Source organism: Salminus brasiliensis, chromosome 21 (genome assembly GCF_030463535.1).
Source record: "Salminus brasiliensis chromosome 21, fSalBra1.hap2, whole genome shotgun sequence".
NCBI lineage: Eukaryota > Metazoa > Chordata > Actinopteri > Characiformes > Bryconidae > Salminus > Salminus brasiliensis.
The window spans coordinates 3074279-3091805 of record NC_132898.1 but is presented as its reverse complement, the minus strand read 5'-3'; the positions used below and the strand labels follow the sequence as shown (position 1 = coordinate 3091805).

General features: G+C 44.1%; 1 protein-coding gene across 4 annotated transcripts in view; it reads right to left on the bottom strand.

Annotated features, from left to right (window-relative positions):
• asic1b (acid-sensing (proton-gated) ion channel 1b) overlaps positions 1–17527 on the bottom strand; it is a 235381-nt gene that overhangs the window by 8275 nt on the left and 209579 nt on the right. For all 4 annotated transcript variants that reach the window (XM_072665745.1, XM_072665743.1, XM_072665746.1 and 1 more), the window contains 6 exons: positions 15639–15766; positions 11789–11939; positions 5360–5416; positions 3617–3770; positions 1940–2031; positions 1153–1232 (listed from right to left, as the gene is read on the bottom strand). In XM_072665745.1, coding sequence (XP_072521846.1) covers positions 1153–1232; positions 1940–2031; positions 3617–3770; positions 5360–5416; positions 11789–11939; positions 15639–15766 — 662 coding nt within the window. The remainder of the gene's footprint in view (positions 1–1152; positions 1233–1939; positions 2032–3616; positions 3771–5359; positions 5417–11788; positions 11940–15638; positions 15767–17527) is intronic.

Here is a 17527-nt window from a genome sequence, read left to right as displayed (position 1 = left end):
TGGTTGTTTCTCAGAAAACGAGGACCACCTTCAGTCTGAAAGCTGGAAACAGGCTCCCGTTCTCATTTTTAATATACCAAAAAAAAAAGAAGCCCACTCACAGTGATGAACGACTTGCTGTATTTGTGTTTAACATATTCGACGGTGATTTACGATATAGGTAATGCATTCCCACCAGTTCTCCATATTTCTCCATATCATTTGAGGTTATAAATTCATATCTCATGTTCCAAAGTGATCCTAACATTAATAATACGGCCTAATGTTGGGGAACAACACTGCTAATACTTGCTCAAAGCTCATTTTGCTTGTGTTTGCTGCTTGTGCTTGCTGTCCATTGTGAGCTAGCTGCAGCGTGTAGCGTTGTGAGGAGTCAGCAGCCTCTCTGTAATTGTACCACAGTGGGAGCGGCTGACCTGCAATCAATCACGCCGCAGAGACACTCCACATTCACACGGCGTTGTGAAAATAAATAAATAAATAAATAAAAAAACCCTCCCAACCCAACCCTCCACAGACTGTTTTCATTTTATTAGCTTTCCCCGCGCCACTGCGCCGCTCTGCTCCTCGCTGACAGTAAATGCAGGTTTTTAGCTCTTGGGCCGGAGCGCTTTTTGGGCTGGGCTGAGCTGAGCTGACAGCGGCTGAAATATTAACGTAGCCAGGCGTTACAGAAAACGAGGAATGGCCTGTTGTGTCTCGCCACGGCCAGCGGAGCAACATGCTGCTGAGATTTAGCGCTAGCATGCTGATTAAGATGATAATGACAATATGTGTGTGTGTGTGTGTGTGTGTGCTGAAAACGGACCAGCTCTTCAGGACCTGATGGCAACGGGCAGCAACTCGGCTCGACCCACCATCCATTAACTGGTCAACCTTTATGAAGAGCTGGGGCGGTAGGTAGCCACATCAGCACCCAAGGAGCAACTGAGGGTAAGGCCACCTCAGCCATGAATGCTGAGAGAGGAGAAAGTGCTGTATTTGCACTCCCCCTGCCCCCACTTCCTGCTGGACCAGGGGATAAAACCAGTGACCTTCCAACAAGACCTCATAAAATTCATATTCATAAACCACTAAAGCATACCGAAAGAAATTGGTGTGAAAATACACACTCTAATACACACTACAGATGGTCAAAGGGGAAGTTCTCACCTCGTAAAGATAGTCAAAGAGCTCCAGAATGGTCAGAATGCTGGCCCCGATGAAAAGACCCATCTGACCGCCAATATCACCTAAAGGAGAACAACAGGGTAGATAACTCAGCTTACTTCAGTCTACAGCTGAAACTGATGAACTACTGGGTGCAGTGTTTAGTCTATGGCTCCCATCTATTCCCAACTCCCCACATGGGCCTTAGCCCTTCCTATTCTCTGACTCCTGATCATAGAGGGCTGCTGGTGGTGTTAATGGGATTTGAACTTATGATCTTGTGAGTCTCCTGACAAGCAGGCAGTTAGACAGTTCCGCCACTCTAGAGCTGTGAAGCCGCACACATTTACATGAAAATTTACTCCGAACTTTTTTTTGTATTTCACAGCACTAGACCCTGGCCGGCCCTACGGTCTAACTGCTGTTCATCGTGAAGTGGGAGGAGATCATCAAGTTCCAATCCCAGCAAGGCCTCAATGCTCCATCTTGTCAAAAGTCCTCCAGTTTGGAGATGTTGTGTGATAGGGAGGGGTTCTAACCTGCAGATGGGAGTAAACAGTAAACAAACTGAGGGGGCGGGGCCACAGACCAAACGCTGTACGCAGTATTTAGTGAGGTTTAGACGCAGCTCATTTACTGGTGTTTACTGATGCTTTTGGGGCTCAGGTCAATATGGATTGTTGAGCAAACTTAAAAAAGGTGTAAGTCCGATATGTCCGACACCAAGGCAGTTTCACTGTGAATGTGATGTTCTACACTTGTCTAAGAGTGCAAAGAGTCAGCTGCTTACCCAGTAATCCTGCCAGCTCATAGGCCTTTTTCTGCTCGATAGTCTCATAGTTCAAGGCCTCGAAGAAGATGTCCAGGACCAAGATATTATCCCTGTAAACACAGTGAGAGCGAGAGACATTGAGGGCAACTAGGTTTCATTTGTTTCCGTTACTGCCGTGTCAGTTCAGTTTTCTCAGCCTTTATCCCGTCAATAAGCATCGACCCAGAAAAGTCAGAGCCAATACTGGAGCGTTTCCATTACCATCCTCCATAACACGACTTAAACCGATGGCTCAACTCAACACATCAAAAACACTGAACATCCAGCTCCGACAGGCTATAGCTACATACTGCACAGGAACCTCCTGTTCTAGCCCTGAGCTACGGCGTGAGGGCAGTTCGCTGTAGATGGAGATGGAGGTTTGTTGAGTATTTGATTCTGAGCTGCTACATTACATTAATGATGCTCATTAATGAGGCTGACCCCTTGGAGGTTAATTTAATGAAAGGCAAGTTAATTGAGACAAGTTAGATTAGTTGCCGTCTGTGATGCAGTCCTCCTCTTCTGCAGTCTATCCTTTGGAAAATGTCATCTATTCCTGCTACCAAAGCAACTGGTGTCTAATGTGACTAAGTGCATAATATCCTCCCACTGTGCTTATTCCTGTCCACATGACTTGGGTTGTGTGGGTGTTTTATTATTAGTGTATTATTTGATTAAGAAGTACAAGAAAACTCTTTATCTGAAATAAAAACTCATTGAAACTGTGGAAATGCCAAAACGAAAATGCCAGCACTAATCTCAGCAGACACAGTATTCCACAGTTCTACAGTAATCCTACAAATTACTTAGTACCTACTACTAAGTATTCAGTATCTACTGTATATCACTCAGTAATCACTACAAATGACCAAGTTACTTGTGAAGTATTCAGTAGTATCCAGTATCCACTATAAATTACTAATAACCACTACAGATTACTCAGTTACTACTACTAAGTATTAGGTATCCACTATGAATTACTCAGTATTCCCAACAGATTGCTCAATGACTACTACTAAGTATTCAGTATCTACAGCATATCATTCAGTAATCACTACAAGTTACCAAATTACTTGTGAAGGATTCAGTATGCACTATGAATTACTTAATAACCACTACAATTACACCGTCACTACTTTGTATTATTTAATATCCACTATGAATTACTTAGTAACCACTACAGATTACTGAGTCACTACTATTAAGTATTAAGTATCCACCATGAATTACTCAGTAATCACTACAGATTACCCAGTGACTATTCTGAAATATTCGGTATCCACTATGAATTACTCAGTAACCGCTACAGATTACCCAGTTATTACTAATAAGTATTCAGTATCAAATTCAGTATGAATTACTCAGTAATCGCTATAGATTAACCAGTGACTATTTTTAAGTATTCAGTATCCACTATGAATTACTCAGTATCCACTACAGATTACTCAGTTACTACTACTACGTAGTCAGTCTCCACTATGAATTACTCGTTAATCACTACACAGTACTACTTTGAAGTATTCAGTACTATAAATTATTCACTAACCATTAGAAACTATTCGGTCAGTTCTGTTAATGATGTAAATTATGTAATTTATGTAAATGATTCAGTATAACAGCTGTTTGTTGTTTTTTTAAACTGTTTTCACTCACGAGATGTACTGCTCCGACTTGTTGAACTTCTTGGCCAGGTACTTTGCCGAGGCTTTGCTGGGGATCTTGACGAAGGACAGCTCTTTGCCGTAGCGCGTCATGTTGCAGGGTGTCTCACACACACAGTAATCGTTGTCTCTCTCCACCAGGAAATCTAGTGATGGGAGAGAAGGAGCTGCTGTTAAAGCGAGCGACGCTCACAGAAGACGGATGGTGTGAAAGATTAAGAGCAGACAGTTTAATTGGTCAGTGAGGAGCTGGCAGGCTGTGTGATGATAATGCTTATGTTCAATTCTCCTGCTGCTCTCTGTTGTTTTCATTAATGAGGTCATTAAGCCGGTAAAGTTTGGGCTGTTTATCTGTTCCAGTAAAGGATTCGGGAATCTCTGAACGGCCCTGCATGGTTTTCAAAAGCTGCCTGATATTTGTCAAAGAAATGCACCGCGTACATATCTGTCCTGAGGTTGCCAGGTCCTCAACACCAGAATCAGTAATTACTCTCCTTCTCTCTGTCATTAAGGTCTGAAGCCTTTTTGGTGCTGTGATGTGTTCTGAAACACACCTGCGACTTCCTTTTCAAACTACCCCAAATTGGCAGGAAAACAGCAATATCTGGCAACCAGCAGGTCGTGCAGAAAAGCACAGTGTTTTTTGGTTGCCGTGGCGACCCTGCAGCTTAAACGCCCTCCTGTTTTCACACTGGTAAATGCAATTTCACTGACGCCACTGAGTTTCAGGCTGGTTTATGCAGCTGCGCTCCCCTGGCTTTCCTGAAGCTCGCCGCTTGTCCTGCTAGCGCCTCTTTTCTTTTCCTAGTTGTTGGCTCAGTAGCTAAAGCTCCACCTCCCACCCTCTCCTATAGGCTGAGGCTTGGGTATGTCAGAGCACGCTCTGTCAACCGTTAAATTCTGGTTAAATTTTCACACACTGTCACACTGCCCGGTATTTAATGGATATTAATTAATATTAAGGAGTCAACAGTAGAATATCAGAAGTGAAGAGAGAGAGAAGAGCTATGGAGAGAAGAGAAAGGGCGAGACAGGCAGAGAGGGAGAGAAAGGGGAAGGAGTGGTGGAGGAGAAGGAGGAGAGAGAAGGATTGAAGGAGGAGAGAGAAGATTGAAAGACAAAAAAGAAGGTTTGAAGGAGGGAGAGAAATAGACAGAAAGAGGTAGGGGGAAAGACTGAAGAAAAGAGAGAGAAGGATTGAAGGAAGGGAAAAGAAGGAGTGGAGGAGGGAGAAAGAAGGATTGAAGGAAGGAGAGAGAAGGATTGAAGGAAGGAGAGAGAAGGATTGAAGGAGGGAGAGAGAAGGATTGAAGGAAGGAGAGAGAAGTATTGAAGGAGGGAGAGAGAAGTATTGGAGGAGAGGAAAAGAGGGATTGAAGGAGGGAGAGAGAAGGATTGAAGGAGGGAGAGAAATGGACAGAAGGAGTAAAAACTGAAGAATTGGAGAAGTGAGACAGAAGGACTGACCGAGGGAGGGGGGAGGGTTGAAGAAGGGAGAGGAATGGACAGAAGGACAGTAGGAAGGACAGAAGAAGGGAGAGAGGGAGGGAGGGGATCATAAATTGAGTGGTCATCGCCTCGGGTTCAGTCATCTGTAACAAGGAGTGGTCCCACTCAGTGACACTGAGGGCCACAGCAGATCTATCTCTCTTAGTCCAAAATGGGCTACTCTCTCTCTCTCTCTCTTTCTTTCTCTCTCTCTCACACACACACACACACACACACTTCTACTCACCCAAAGCTGGATCTGCACACTCCTTATACTGTTCAGGAGTGCAGTATGGAGCATCTCCTACAGAGAGAGAGAGAGAGAGAGAGAGAGAGAGAGAGAGAGGGAGACAATAAGAGAGAGAGTGAGCAACACACACTGTTAGCTCTACTAACTAGAGAGAGAGAGGTAAAGAGAGGTAAAGAGAGAGCTAAGTGAGCGAGAGAGAAAAAAAGAGGAAAAGTGGGAGAAAGAAGAGAAAGCATGAGAGAGGGGAAGTGGTTGAGAAAAGGAGTGTGTGAGAGAGAGAGAGAGAGAGAGAGAGAGAGAAAAGACTGAGGGAGAAAAGATAAGCGCGAAAGAGCGTGACAGAAAGAGAGAGAGAGAGAGAGAGAAATAGAGAAAGACAGAAGAGAGATAGAAGGAGGAAAGAGAGGTAAAGAGAAAGCTAAGTGAGCGAGACATAAAAAAGAAAGAGGAGAGTGGGAGGAAGAAGAGAAAATGAGAGAGAGAGAAAGAGAGAGAGAGAGAGGATGGGGTGAGAAAGTGGTTGAGAGATATAAACGAGAGAAAGAGAGAGAGAGAGAGGATGGGGTGAGAAAGTGGTTGAGAGATATAAACGAGAGAGAAAGAGACAGAGAGAGAGAGAGAGAGAGAGAGAGAGGAAAAAGAAAAAGAATGAGATCGAGAAAACGAGCGATAGAGAGATAGAAAAAGAGTGAGAAAGAAGTAGAGAGAGAGACAGACAGACAGAGAGAGAAAGAGACAGAGAGAAAGAGAGAGAGAGAGAGAGAGAGGGAGAGAGAGAGAAAGGGATAGAGAAAACGAGAACTAAAAAGAGAGAGAGAGCGAGCAAACAAGAAATAAAGAGAGAGCGAGAGAGAGAGAGAACGAGAACTAAAGAGAGAGAGAGAGTGATCGAGAAAATGAGAACTAAAAAGAGAGAGAGAGAGAGAGCGAGCAAACAAAAAATAAAGAGAGAGCGCGCGCGAGAGAGAACGAGAACTAAAGAGAGAGAGAGAGAGAGTGATCGAGAAAACAAGAACTAAAGAGAGAGAGAGAGAGAGACAGAAAGGGATCGAGAAAAAGAGAGAGAGAGAGAAAGAAAGAGAGAGAAAGAGAGAGAAAGGGATCGAGAAAATGAGAACTAAAGTGAGAGAGAGAGAAAATACGAGTGAGAGACACTATCAGCAAAACAGAAAAACAAACAAGATCAGGCCTGAAAAATAAGAGCCAATCAGAATCTCCGAACAACAGAAGTCAGAGAGCAGAGCGGAGAGGAGCTGCAGGGAGAGAGAGGGAATGAAAGGCAGAGGAGAACAAAGAGAACATGATGTTCTGGCTTTAGAGAGCAGCGGTGGTTAGAGAGCGAAGCAGCTGCTGCTGCTGCTTTAATTAAAGCGTGTCACTGTCAATCACCCCGTCCTTATCAGACTGCCACTTCTCCTCCAGATCTGATCTCATCGTTTAATTGATTTCATTAATTCCAGACTGGATTTCCTCTGCCTGTTCCAGACCCTGTACTGAGAGAGAGACGCAAGAGCATCCAAACCACTGCGAATTACCGTCTGCCATTATTGCTCATTACGTTTTGCCACTCACACCTCCGGCTAATGAGCAGGGTCTCGAGAAATCATCAGTGGGAGCACAGAGCGTCCAGGAGCCTGAAGCTCAGCGCTCAGACTCCCAACGGCACTTAAAACGCAGCTCAGAACGTTTAAGCCATCGCTCACGTATGACTACGGCTGCAGAAGATTCTGCTTCATTAAAAAGAGGCTCAGCCTTCGGATTACTCAGCAGGCAACATCTCAGAAGGTTTGCAAAAGGCTCCTCAAAGACAAAGAAGGCTTACAAAACCTTCCAATACAACCAAAAATAAAATTCCATCTCCTTTGAGATCTCCTTGGTCCCTCCATCTGCACAAGCACAAAGCCATGCAGGAGAACATCTGGAGAAATCAACCCTTGTTTGGTTCCTCATCATCAGCAGACTTAACTACTTCACGGACCTTCAGCTCATCCAGGGTCCAGCAAAACTCTTCCCCAGTTCAGCCATGCACCTTCTCCACCGTGTTCCCTGACGATGGCCTACAAAGCCAAGAATGGACCAGCCCTTCCGTGCCTGAAGGCAATGGTCAGTACGACTCAGGATGTATGGAAGACAACATCTGAGCTGAGGTGGTGGACCAAACGTCTCCTGGGTGCATCGCCTAGGGAGCCGTCTACCCACCCCTGAAAAAGCAAGGCCAGTTGTGCTCTCCCAGGCTCTGGCTGCTAATGGCAGGCAGCCTGACCTGGGATTCGACCCTTGAGTCACACTCTTGGAAGGCTTTACTCTATGTTGGAACATTGCTGTGAAGGGAATTTGACTGCATTGAGCCATTCTAATTTATCTCAAAGGTATTGGATGGAGCTCCATCATTGCAGAGGACATCACTGCACTGACCAATGCTGAGGGTCTTAAACGGGGCCTCTAGCTAAGGCTTAGCGTTGGGCATGGCGACCTTAGAGAGATTGTATACCTGTCAATTAAAGAAGAAGCCTGGATAGAGCCAGAACAAAGCCAGAAAGCCCGAGGTTATACAATAGGGGTCATCGTCCTATAAATCCATGCAGCCGGATGCCGTCATTCCATCATTTGGCTCCTCCAGACTGCTGGTTTAACTACAGCTTGGTGCATTCAGCTGTTTTAGTGGAATATAAAAGTCTTGTTCATTTCATGGATGAAGTTGCTGAAGACTCCTCACTGCTCGGCCATCAAGGCTTATTTTTCAACCGTAGACAAAAGTATTGGGACACCTGCTTTTGCTCTTGTTGGAGTAACTGGCTCTACCGTCCAGGGAAGGAGGCTTTCTGCTAGGTTTTGGAGGAGCGCTGGAGTCAGGATGTCCACCTTATCCACGACTCGTCCCAAAAGTATTGGATGGAGCACCAACCGTCATTCCAGAGAACACGGTAGTTCCACTGCTCCACATCTCAATGCTGAGGTGGGGCTTTATACCCCTCTACTAACCCACGCCTGGCATTAGGAGACATGGTGCTTATAGACTCATGTTTATCTGCTCCTATTCTATTGGCAGTACTTCTCTACAGGGTCTAGACAAGCTTTGTGTGTGCATTTGCACATTTGCGTCAGCATTGGGTGCAACGTAACAAAGTAGCTGAATGCATTAATTAGAAAAGGTGCCCTGTCCACAATTATTTGGACATGTAGTGTTTGAAGCAACATCTACTGTGCATGGTCTGTACATGAGCCATGTATCTCCACATGTGGGCAGCGTTCCTACGGAGGAGAATTATTCATCTGACTGCAAGTCTCATCTCCTGCCTTCCCTGCCTGAATGCAAATGACATACTGTACCTCAGAAATGACTAATCACATCCACTCTGGCAGAATGTAGCCAATTCCGCCTCAAGCCAACGTTTCTGCTAATAGCTTTGCCAGTTAGAGCAGAAAATCTGTGCTACAAACACACAGCAGCGCTAAAGTGGAGGTAGATTCCGTTTCCCCTTGTCGGCCCGAGCCCTTCACCGCCCCGTACTGCTGGCTGGAAACAAATCAGATTCGCTCCACTCAGTTCCAGCAGGAAATCACAGCAGGTCCAGATGTCACTTCAGGAGTCCGCACAGCTGGAATTGACCTGATGGTATTGATTGATGGTAAATGAGCAGGTGTGTAGTCAGTTTGTACTGAGCATGTGAACGCATGGGGTCCGAGCCAAACAAAACAACTGCTTCAATTTGATTAGAACGTCTGAAAGCCAAGATTCGCACGTGACCACGGCACATAAGCTTCAGGTGTCACACGTGACCTCACATCACGTAGACTAGGGGTTTTATACGTGACGTCATGCCGTATGGGCTATGGGTTATGTATGTGACCTCACATAGACACATTACATAGACTAGTGTTCACACGTGACCTCACATTACATGGGCTAAGGCTTTTACACATAACCTCAAGTTACACAGGCTGCAGGTTTCCCACATGACCTCATATGACAGAGGGTAGTTTTCAAATGTGACCTCACATTACATAGACTAGTGTTCACACGCAACTTCACATTACATAGGCTACAGTTTTCACACGTGACCTCACATTACATAGACTAGTGTTCACACGCGATTTTACATTACATAGGCTACAGTTTTCACACGTGACCTCACATTACATAGGCTACAGGTTTCACACGTGACCTCATATGACAGAGGGTAGTTTTCAAATGTGACCTCACATTACATAGACTACAGTTTTCACACGTGACCTCACATTACATAGACTAGTGTTCACACTTGACCTCACATTACATAGGCTACAGGTTTCACACGTGACCTCATATGACAGAGGGTAGTTTTCAAATGTTACCTCACATTACATAGACTAGTGTTCACACGCGACTTCACATAACATAGACTACAGTTTTCCCATGTGACCTCACATAACATAGACTACAGGTTTCACACGTGACCTCACATAACATAGACTACAGTTTTCACACGTGACTTCACATTACATAGACTACAGGTTTCACACGTGACCTCACATAACATAGACTACAGGTTTCACACGTGACCTCACATTACATAGACTACAGTTTTCACACGTGACTTCACATTACATAGGCTACAGTTTTCACACATGACCTCATATGACAGAGGGTAGTTTTCAAATGTGACTTCACATTACATAGACTAGTGTTCACACGTGACTTCACATTACATAGACTACAGGTTTCACACGTGACCTCACATAACATAGACTACAGGTTTCACACGTGACCTCACATTACATAGACTACAGTTTTCACACGTGACTTCACATTACATAGGCTACAGTTTTCACACATGACCTCATATGACAGAGGGTAGTTTTCAAATGTGACTTCACATTACATAGACTAGTGTTCACACGTGACTTCACATTACATAGACTACAGGTTTCACACGTGACCTCACATTACATAGACTACAGTTTTCAGACGTGACCTCATTTGACATAGACTACAGTTTTCCCATGTGACCTCACATAACCTAGACTACAGGTTTCACACGTGACCTCATATGACATAGACTACAGTTTTCCCATGTGACCTCACATAACCTAGACTACAGGTTTCACACGTGACCTCACAAAACATAGACTACAGTTTTCACACGTGACCTCACATTACATAGACTACAGTTTTCACACGTGACCTCACATTACATAGACTACAGTTTTCACACGTGACTTCACATTACATAGACTACAGGTTTCCCACATGACCTCATATGACAGAGGGTAGTTTTCAAATGTGACCTCACATTACATAGGCTACAGTTTTCCCATGTGCCCTCACAAAACATAGACTACAGGTTTCACACATGACCTCACATAACATAGACTACAGTTTTCACACGTGACCTCATATGACAGAGGGTAGTTTTCAAATGTGACCTCACATTACATAGGCTACAGTTTTCCCATGTGCCCTCACATAACATAGACTACAGTTTTCACACGTGACTTCACATAACATAGACTACAGGTTTCACACGTGACTTCACATTACATAGACTACAGGTTTCCCACGTGACCTCACACTACATAAGCTTTCGCAATAAATCTTCTCAGGTCAGGTCTTGCAAGTTACAAAAGCTATGGGTTTGAAACTCATAAAAAGCTATGGGTTTGAAACTCATAAAAAGCTATGGGTTTGTGACTCAAGTCTAACAGGCTACAGGTTTGACACCATATTACCCAGGCTACAGGTTTCACATGTGACCTCACATCACTTTGAGTACAATCTTCAACATCTGACCTCATGTTACATAGGGTTTAGGTTTCACACGTGACCTCCTGTCACACAGGCTATGGGTATGGGTACAGCAGTTCTTAACAATTCTTCCTCAGGACACACACTATCAGTCCTAGTGCATCCAGCAGCAGCTGAGGTGCAACCACACACTGACTGATGCGAACTGAACGCTGTGTGTGATGAAGCAGAAGGGTTCCACAAATGCCCTGCTGTTTTACAGCAACTGTTGCAAGACTGATACGCTGCAAAGCTGGACGGTGTTGTTGCAGCTAATTAAACATGGCAACAGCAAAATGTACCACCCTGTTCAACCACCCACGTCAATTACGCAAACAACAGTGTAACCTTTTCAAACTCCTACAAAATCAATCAAATTTAAAATTAATAGCACACTCTAAATGCACATATTTTAGCAAATCTGAGTTTTCCGCTACACTTCCTCATCACACGGAATGAGATTTTTCACCAGCGGTTCAATCTGGTGAATTAGCTCCAAAAAATGAACTTGTGGCCGGAGCACAGAAAGGTCAATTGAGACTCAAAGACGTGAAGTGGGTGACAACGACGCAGGGAGTGTGTGGTCAGTGTGTATGGGGTTACTACGAGTGGAGCTGCAGTGTGTGTATGACTGAGTGGGCGAGTGTTCGGTCAGTTCTCACCAGGCATGTGGACCATGCGGCAGTTGCAGTTCTCCACCAGGTAGCGCGTCTCACAGTCGATGCGGCAGGCCGTGATGCTGTATGTGCTGAAGAAATCGGAGTCCATTGGAGCATCTCGACAGTCACCCCACGGGGGAGGCAGGTACGTCAGCTATGCGGACACACACACACACACACACATACACACATATACATGTATTAACCATGCGGAGAGCACAGTAAGGAGCATTAACATGCAGAGGGATCAACTCTGGCAGCTCATCCATCAGCTCTCATTTCATGACTGTTTATGCCCCAACCTAATTACCCTACTCCTGCAATCTCTTCCTGTTCCGACTCAGAGGTTTCAGAGCCCAAGGAGAAATAAACACAGCTCACAGTTCGGTGGAGGCAGTTGGTAAGACAGAGAATGGCATGGTGCGAGGCTGACTGTGGACAACCATTCAGCCCCTACATAATAAATAACCCATTTCACAGAACATCAAATCATCTTGATATCATTTCAGTATTTATGCAGTATTTAAACACTGTTTATGCACCATTCCTACAGATATGTACCAATCAGCCATAACATTAAGACCACCTCCTTGTTTCAGCTCTACTTCCTATACAGGAGCACTCTGTAGTTCTAGAATTCCTGACTGTAATTTATCAGTTTCTCTGCATACTTTGTTATTAGCCTTCTTTATCTGTCTGTCTGTCTGTCTGTCTATCTATCTGTCTATCTATCTATCTATCTATCTATCTATCTATCCATCTATATGTCTCTGCCTGTCTGTCTGTCTATCTATGTATCTATCTATCTATCTTTCTATCTGTCTGTCTGTCTGTCTGTGTACATGTCTGTCTGTCTCTCTGTCTGTCGATCTATCCATCTATATGTCTCTGTCTGTCTGTCTATCTATCTATCTATCTATCTATCTATCTGTCTGTCTGTCTGTCTGTCTGTCTGTGTACGTCTGTCTGTCTCTGTCTGTTGATCTATCCATCTATATGTCTATCTATCCATCTATCTATCTATCTATCTATCTGTCTGTCTGTCTGTCTGTCTGTCTGTCTGTCTGTCTATCTGTCTGTCTGTCTGTCTGTCTGTCTGTCTGTCTGTGTACATGTCTGTCTGTCTCTCTGTCTGTCGATCTATCCATCTATATGTCTCTGTCTGTCTGTCTATCTATCTATCTATCTATCTATGTATCTGTCTGTCTGTCTGTCTGTGTACATGTCTGTCTGTCTCTCTGTCTGTTGATCTATCCATCTATATGTCTGTCTATCTGTCTATCTATCTATCTATCTATCTATCTATCTATATAATTCTTGGACTGTCTTGCTATCCACAGATATTCATTGCCGCGTAGGTCGGGGAACTGTAAGGGGGGTGTCAAAAAAAATCCTTGCACCTCTTTCTCAGCCCAGTGAAGACACTGTCCATTTAAATCAAACACCTTCTCAAATGCCCCTACAAGTCTGTCAATGCTGCATCTACAAGCGCCGGTCACTTTATCAGAAACACCTACCTTATAGGTCCACCATCCAAATTCATAATATCTGTCCAGCAGCGGTCCTGTGGTCAGAAACTGACCAATAATGAATGGGGTACAGGATAGCTGATAAATTGTGTATGTCAGCAGATGGGTAATTGTCCCCCTGTTGTATACAGTGGACCTACAAGGTAGGTGGACCTCATATGGTAGTCACTAAGTGGAAAAGTACAAGGTGGGGGTTTCCAATAAAGTGGACGATGACTGTGTGAGTGTGTGTGTGAGAGTGTGTCACAGAATGAACTAAAGAAGTGGAAACTGCTGCTGCAGTTCCTCAGGTGTGAACCTCACAGGAATGCAGAGCATTAGCATTAGCATCGCTGAACACAAATACAGCCCCAGCTAAAAGCAGCTGGAACTGGGGAGGGTGCAGGAGGGATGGGTGGGGGGGATTAAATCACTTTAAGCTGCTTCTGCTGCAGGCTGCCAAACACACACACACACACACACACACACACACACACACACAAACACACACCCCCCCCCCAAGGCCTGCTGCCAATCCACTGTCAGAATGCTAAACACAGTGGTGACATGAGGGGAAACGCAGCCACCCATCAGAGACCATAAACACACACTGTACGTGGAGAGTTTGCACAGCTGGAATAGGCACACAAGTGCAGACATTATATAAACATAGCCAAAACATTATGACCGCCTGTCTAATCTGCTGTCGCTTCTCAGCGTGCTACAAAACCAGCTCCCTCTACAAGATCTGACCTCGCTCTAGAGCCTCTCGCCCGCAGGTAAACAAAGTACATGCAGACGGTGTCTTGGATCAATGAGTCCTGTTTTTCTTTCCAAGACACTCCAAGGTCCAGTTCTTAAGTTCATGTGACAATTGTAGGCACTTATCAAAAGGTGGACAGGCGTTAGCATGGGCACTCTGACTGGTCTGTGGTTATGCGGCCAGATAGGATAGCCTTTGTCAGACTCGCGTGCCTTGGGTTGGTGGTCTGTCCCTCTTCAGGCTGGTAGGTGATCTGGAGCAAGGCCTTATAAGACACTTCGGCCTAGTCGATTGGACATGACGATCTGACCCTCGTCAAAGTGGCTCATGTCTTCACGCTGTCCTTATTCTCCACATCCAGAACGTTGACTATGAAAACTTCATGTATGAATTTGTATATATTGTGACCCTGGGGTGGGAATTATTCCAGAATATGATACACCCGGCAGGCTGGGAACTGAGAGGACATGAGGAAAAAAGAGTGCATAGAGAAGGAAGCCGGCTGGGGGGTGGGGCGGTAACCTGGCCGGGGTGGGTGATGAGATTGGGGAGCTAACTGCTGATCCGTGAGCAACAGGGCAGTTAAATGAGCAGCACATTAAAGAAATCAATTCACTGCAAGTCCGGATTTCACTGCTCGCCAATTACAGGAGCGAGGAGCTGACGGCAGAATATCAACCTCAGTACATCTCTCTCTCTATATATATCCCTCTCACTCCTCCCCTTACCCTCTCTCTCTCTCTCTATAAATGTATATATATATATATATATATATATATATATATGTTCTTTGTTTATATCACTCACTTGTTTATATCACTTTGTCCTCCCATCTCTCTCTCATCCTTTCTCTCTTTTTCTGTCCCTCTCTCTCTCCCCATTATTCTCTTTCTCTTGCTCTCTATGCCTGTCTCTATCCCACCTCTCTCTTTCTCTCTCCCACCTCTCCCTTTTCTCTCTCTCTGTCATTCTTTCTCTCTTGCTCTCTATTCCTCGCTCTTTCCCATCTCTGTCCCTCTTCCTCAGGATGAAGGATCTACAGAGCTGTGACCGTGCTGTATACTTGCTGGAATGGAGGTGACCAAAAAAATAGTATATCAAAAGCTAGTATAAAGTATAAGCTCTCTATTCAGATCCAGATCCGCTGCATTCTCAGTTCATTAACACACGGCATCACTGGGACTGACACTCAATTACCGAGTCTCCACCTCAGACAGCATCCACAACCGAACCTTCCCTGAAGCAGTGACTGGATTTCTAATACATATTATTCACCTGTTTCCTCCCAGAAGCCGAGCGTGTCGACAATGCAGACCAACCCTAAACAGCTATGAAGAAGACAGACAGCGTTTGCACTAAGGTTTCTAAAAGCCCTCAGCAGTATTTTAGAAAGTGTTCTTTGTGTAATTAAAGTGTATTAAGTGTATTAGGGCCACGTCTGGGATAGCAGCAGGTATGGTATGACCCAGCACTGTTTTTGTGATCACTGGAAGAAACCATACAACATCATTTCTGATGAAACAAAAGCTGCTCATCTGCAGAGTCTGATTCAGCGGCTGTCACATAATGGGCCACAGCTTACCCTCTGCTCCTGGCAGGACACGAAGGTCTGAAAGCCCGGCGCCACCCCGAAGCCCAGCTGATCAATAAACGGAGGCTCGTCCTGAGTGTGGATCTGCACTTTGATGCCCGCCTCGAACGAGGTCTCATCTGCAGGAGAAGATCATAGACAATACATCACAATCCAGGCACAAAACCGACACGCTGATTCCCCCTAGAAAATGTGGTGGCGTTGTCTACGTCAATGAGTCATTTATTAAAAACATACTGACAATGTGTTCTTATACATATTATATAATATATGTTTATGTAGATCAGGTGAGCTGATGATGGAAGTGAAGAAATCCAACAGTTAATTACAGGTAGACACTCTCACTAACCACTGACTTTATGTTTATTTGGGTTTATTATAATGTTATATAGAGTTAATTACAGGTAGACACACTCACTGACCACTGACTTTATGTTTATTTGGGTTTATTCTAATGTTATATAGAGTTAATTACAGGTAGACACTGTCACTGACCACTGACTTTGTGTTTATTTGGGTTTATTCTAATGTTATATAGAGTTAATTACAGGTAGACACTGTTACTGACCACTGACTTTATGTTTATTTGGGTTTATTCTAATATTATATAGAGTTAATTACAGGTAGACACTCTCACTGACCACTGACTTTGTTTATTTGGGTTTATTCTAATGTTATATAGAGTTAAATACAGGTATACACTCTGACTGACTACTGACTTCACGTGTATTTGAGTTTATTGATGTAGTATGATGTGGTAGAATTAATCTTCACCCAGCTTAAAACATGCCAGCTCAGTTTTATAGAAGCTCTCCATTTCGACAGTCTGATTAAATTATGCAGGCATCGTTACCAGATAAGATCATGAGCCGTCGTTCTGAAAAATTTGCCCAAAGTCGTACGAACGGCAGTGATATAACGATGTGCTGAACATTAGTCTCACGCTGTCCTTGATTAAATCATATTTACCATATTGCTCTGCTGAAATGCTGCCAACCTCTTTAGCCATTATCAAACCCCACCATATATTTACACTGAGAGTCGACCTGCAGTGTTATCGGCTGCAAAAAAGACAGAGGGCTCTCTAGCCTGCCTCATCACCTAGTCTCCTTTTATTGTGATCATCTGACGTTGATGTAGCGCCACTGCAGCGATGAACACATCATAAATAAACAGCAAAGCAGATAAAGGAGAAATCAATACAGCTGGCAGCGGGAGCTCACAGGTGTACTCTTTGTTTATGTACATTAACAGGTGGGACTCACTGCGCTGTAGATACAGCACAGTGTGACAGACTGAACAAATAGTTTATGAGAGTCTTATCACCGCAGACAACCTCTTCAATAGAGCAGTCAACAGCTGAACTGTGTGCTGAACCTTGGGCAGTTCCAATGTCTGCCATGGCGGTAATCTCATTTAATTTGCTGCAGGAAAGTTTATAGACAAGTACATATTCAGAACAGAGGACCATGCTGGTCCACATTTAGTAACCCATGTATAATTAGTATAGTATAATTAATAATATAATATATAGTATAATTAGTATCATATCCAGTACATTACACAGTACTATATCTACGATATGTGCATATCCATCACTACATCACAGATAATATATACAGTGCTGCATTCAGCACCCCGGACAGCACCCATGCATATTCAGCACCCCATTCCAAAGTACTACATTTGCACTAGTGCTGTCCATGGCAATAACCATGTTATTAGAAATGGTACTGAATATGGACTTGAACATGCTCATGCACTGTCCATGGTACCAAATCTAGACCAGGCCTTAATATTACCCCAGTTTGTGTTGCAGGTTTGATTCGAGTTAATTCAGTGCTTTGATTTGTCAGTTTGCTCGCATACACACATGTTCA